The following is a 5,000-nucleotide window of genomic DNA, read 5'->3' as shown; positions in this document are numbered from 1 at the left end:
CACACACACACACAGACAGACATCCTCATAGGGCCTATTCTCGAACTGCATAGCACCTGCTGCTGGCAATGGCTGCCTGCAGGTTTCCAACATGGTTCTCTGGTGTGTGTGTGTGTGTCTCTTGAGGTAATGGAGAATGCTATATTTTTCATAGCATATATCCTTGCTTTAAGGAAATGTTTTTTTGCACAGTCAAATCTATTTGGTTACCAAGGTTTCAGTTATCAACAATTTACCTTGCTGAGAAAGAAACCACAGTTAAACTATATTGTTGTAATGGTTTTATTTATCTTACTGTGTAATTTATAAAAAAAATAAACTTAACTCATAGAATAAACTTTATCATAGATATACAGTATGTATGCAACTTATATATGAATTTCTCTGCTATTGACATCTTTGCCCCTCCGCAGCAGGGCTTGGGAGGAATGGCTTGTGGATAACTGCTGTCTATGAGTTTGCTCTGGTGGTCTGGTGATAATATTTCTAAAGTCTCCCTGATGGGTGTGGGGGGGTCACTGTCTACTGCAGTGTTTCTCAAACTTTTTCAGACCAAGGACCATTTAACCAATAAAAAAAAAAACTCACGGACCACCTAGCCAAAAAAAAAAAAAGATTAAAAAGACCTACTGTATTTCAACAGTATATTACACAGTAGGCCAACTCACTGGACCACCTTGCTTAATTTCTTTGCACCTTGCTTATTATGTCAGAGGATTCATATGATTTAAACTGGCATAGCATAGCCTACATAGGCAGTGTTGCAGAACTGTTTGGATTTACATACAAGCTGGTTCAATATTGCAAACAACTCATCTATATTATATTTTATCATGTCTGCTCGTGGACCACTTGGGATAGCTTGCGGACCACCAGTGGTCCCCGGACCACACTTTGAGAAACACTGGTCTACTGTACAGAGACAATTAACATGAACTCCAATGGTTCTACACACTACCCATTACCCATCACCAAAGATTCTGGAGCGCTTCAAGATGCTCCAGCAGAAAGTCACCACCTCCTGTGATGTGTATGTGTGTGTGTGTGTGTGTGTGTGTGTGTGTGTGTGTGTGTTATCTGGTGTAGATGTGAACGAGTGTTCACAGCCAGGCTTCTGTGACAACGGAAACTGTGTGAACACGCGCGGGAGCTACAGTTGCCTCTGCAAGCCCGGATACTTACTGGACGCTTCCCATGGGCTCTGCGTCTGTAAGTATGGGTCAGTGTGTGTGTGTGTGTGTGTGTGTGTGTGTGTGTGTGTATTTATCGGGGCCCGTGTGTGTGTGTGTGTGTGTGTGTGTGTGTGTGTGATTGGATGGGGGTTGACAATGCCAGTGCTGACGCATGTTTGCTGTTGGTCGCTCATCTGCAACGACAGGAATAGAGCGTGTCTGGAGTGTTTTAGGGTTGTGTGCTGCAGAGAGAGACACACACACACACACACACACACACTCCTTTTGATACTCCATACGCTTATTCCTGCTGGCATCTGTGGTAGACCTATGTGTTGCATTTGTGCTTGCCAGAGCCATTGCCTGTGAAGCTATGTGGGTGTGTGTGTGTCTGTCTGTCTTTTGCTTGTCCGCACTGATACATTGTTGGTCATTCTGTGGGGGGGGGGGGGTTCGGGTGGTCCAGTCTCTAAGTGTTGTCTGAGTGTGGATCTCCGGGTGAATGCCTGCTGATTGTCTCTGTACTAATGTGGACGTGCTGCAGTGTGACATAAGATCCTGCTGCCCAACTGACTGTGCTGTAGTGGGGGTGTGGGACTGGCCTGATTTGATTGCTAGTGAGATGGTTTGGCTGCTGCAGTATGTAATGAGATCGTGCTGTCCAACTGACGGTGTGCTTGCTTTTGAGCCTGGGTCTACGCATGATGGTGTTGTCGGCAATCTTCTGAGTTATGCTTTGTCACTAATGTATGTGCGTGTTTATATGTGTGTGTGTGTGTTTTAGGAGTTTGAAGGATTGTGTGTGAGTGTGTGTGTGTGCACGTGCATTCTCCTGGTTCTCTAGTAAGCCTTTACCATTGTGTCATCTGCACCTGAAACATCCTGATGCTCTGTGGGGCTCTACTGGGTGAAGGCATGCTAGAGTGCCAGAGCTTTGTTCTGCTGATGCTTGTGGTTTGTTTTGTGTGTATTTTGTCCTTTATCGTTGTGTGTGTGATTTGTTTTGTGTGTTTTGTCCTTTATTAGTGTGTGTGTGTGTGTGTGTGTGTGTGTGTGTGTGTTGTGCTTCTCTGTCATCTCTGATTACCGCCAATTCCCAGATCACAGCAGGGCTGTCCAGTCCTGAGTTTCAGTCACCAGATTTAAACCAATACAGGCCAAGTGATGCCTCACCACCCCGTCTGCAGGCCACAATTTACCAAGAGAATCTGCTAAGGAGTCTGCCGCAACTACAGACACATCGAGTTCATGGCCAAGAGTTGGGGGTGCAGAGGAGAGGCAGGGGGATGTTAGTGAAATACTGTAGTCCAGTTCAGCACAAACAGGCCAGTGGACAAAGCGCCGCATCTCACGCTACCCCCCTCAAAAATCATATTTATTCCTCAACATAAAACACAGCTGTGTCCCAATACTGGATGATCAAACACAGGCTGTGTGTGTGTGAGCGTGCGACCCCAGGACACTTGTCAACAGTAATGGAAAAGAACAGCCTTTGATGCCATTATTAGATTATTAGATAAAACTGATTTCTTCAAAGCATAAACAATTTGAAGTAGTTTATGCTGTCATGACTGAAGCATTGGAATGTTTTTCTAGGTATTTCTGGTTTATGTTGTTGACATCATCCCCATGGTAACGTGAGAAGGCTCTGTTGTCCCTGATGCTCTGCCCCAGGCCTCCCTGTTGTGCTCCTCATTGCTGTTTGTCTTTGTTAAAAGCCTTTGTTTAGGAAAACAATGTTCAAAAGCACCTGCTTCTCTGTAATCTTCCGCCTACAATAGTAAATATGAAATTAGTCCTGTTTCCTTAGGCAGTGTGTGGAAGTGGCTGTGGATAGGCTCAAACTGCTCTTTCTGTGGAACTCCACTGTGTGTGTGTGTTTGTGTGTGTGTGTGTGTGTGTGTGTGTGTGTGTGGTTGTTTGTTTTCTGGTTTGTGTATACCTCGAATGGCTGAACAGCTGTATGGGTGGAATGCCATTGTATTTGTCCGTCTGTGTGTTTTTGTATATGTAAGTGTGTGTGTTTGCATGCGGTTGGCGAGCATGTGCTATGTCCCTCCTCGTCCGTTATCCTTCGCTTCTGACCCAACGAGTCCAGTCCCGCCCCTGTGTTCTGTCCAGCGGCTGGCTTCGACACTGACCCGTCCCCGGTCTCACTCCGACCCATTGCATCAGGACCAGACCGGGGCTCAGGGTCCGTTTCGACGCCAGCCTTCGCTGACCCCACACAACCTTTGACCCGTGACCCCTTTACCCCTACCCCTCTAGCCCATAATGTGATCTCGGAGCAGAAGGACCAGTGCTACCGCGTGCTGGCGTCCGGCGCCTGCACTCTGCCCATCCTGAAGAACATCACCAAGCAGATCTGCTGCTGCAGCCGCGTGGGCAAGGCCTGGGGCAAGCGCTGCGAGGCCTGCCCGTACTTCGGCTCAGGTACGGCCACCTCACCGCCGTGGTCACTGCATCAGTCTAACTCTGCTGCTGTCTCAGAATGGCACTGCACTGCACTGCGCTGCTCTCTGGTAGATTTTCAAGGTTCAATACTTTTTTTTTCCAAGATGGCTCCTGGTAGCAGGAGTGACCTGAAATATGATCTTTTTCTCCTAATAAATAAGACATTTACAGACACAGTACATATTTTTGTGAGGTGTATTTATGAGAGTTTATATTATTGTTTGCTAAATATATATTGTGTATTACTATATATAATATCTGAGTGTATTATGTGCAGAAGTAACCCCTGTGTAATGTCGTACCAGCTGTTTTTGCTGATATACTTTCAGTCCACAGCAATGGCAACGAAGTGTGTGCTTATTATCTTTTCCCTTCCCCTGGGTGTGTGTGTGTGTGTGTTCCCACATGTGTGTGTGTGTGTGTGTGTGTATTCACAGCGGCATTCAAGGAGATCTGTCCAGCCGGGCCCGGCTACTACTACTCGGCCACCAACCTCAAGTTCAACCAGCGTCTGCTGGACCTCCACGGCACTGGAGGCCCACCCGTGGTCTCCCAGACTTCCAGCTCCGCCACTAGCGGCTCATCATCATCCTCTTCCTCATCTTCATCATCATCTACGGGGGCCCAGACTCCCCTCACGAGGCCCCCGCACCAGCCGAGTGGCTCTGGCTCCCAGCCTGCCCAGTCGAGGCCCCACGGCGGCAGCGACAGTCTCCCCAGCGGCCACTCCAGACCCCAGCAGCCAGCCAGCGGGGGTGCCAGTGGAGCAGGAGCGGGTCAGGGCTCACGGCCTTATCAGCCGACTGGCGCCGGATCCGCTGGTGCCGGTGCCGGTGCTGGGTCCAGGCCTCAGCTCATCCCCAGTACTGGGTCCATTACTCCGCAAAGCAGACCTCCACAACCAGGGGGCACTGGGTCACTTACTCCCCAGACTAGGCCACAGCAGCCTGGGGGTACGGGTTCTCTCACTCCCCAGACTAGGCCACAGCAGCCTGGGGGTACGGGTTCTCTCACTCCCCAGACTAGGCCACAGCAGCCTGGGGGTACGGGTTCTCTCACTCCCCAGACTAGGCCACAGCAGCCTGGGGGTACGGGTTCTCTCACTCCTCAGACTAGGCCTCAACAGCCTGGGAGTACGGGTTCTCTCGTCCCTGACACCAGGCCTCAGACTCCCACACACACTCACTCTGGAGGACCAGTCACTGTCCTGCCGACTGGGGATCGCTCCTGTAAGTACCTACACCCCTTCAGATCAGAGCCAATTCCGTTTATTTATTTATTTATTTATTTGATAGGAAAGGTGTGCACTCATCTTTTATGTCTGTAAAAGAGCCAGAGTTACACTCTTAAAACGAATGTGTTGTCCCTATCTGG

General features: G+C 48.9%; 1 protein-coding gene across 1 annotated transcript in view; it reads left to right on the top strand.

Annotated features, from left to right (window-relative positions):
* Positions 1–5,000, top strand: part of LOC121683475 (latent-transforming growth factor beta-binding protein 4) — a 73,405-nt gene that overhangs the window by 35,128 nt on the left and 33,277 nt on the right. Inside the window, exons 6-8 of the mRNA XM_042063106.1 lie at positions 1,087–1,209; positions 3,441–3,605; positions 4,064–4,855. Of these exons, the coding sequence (XP_041919040.1) occupies positions 1,087–1,209; positions 3,441–3,605; positions 4,064–4,855 (1,080 nt within the window). The remainder of the gene's footprint in view (positions 1–1,086; positions 1,210–3,440; positions 3,606–4,063; positions 4,856–5,000) is intronic.

Source organism: Alosa sapidissima, chromosome 15, assembly GCF_018492685.1.
Source record: "Alosa sapidissima isolate fAloSap1 chromosome 15, fAloSap1.pri, whole genome shotgun sequence".
Taxonomy (NCBI): Eukaryota; Metazoa; Chordata; class Actinopteri; order Clupeiformes; family Clupeidae; genus Alosa; species Alosa sapidissima.
This window is presented reverse-complemented; position numbering and strand designations above follow the sequence as displayed.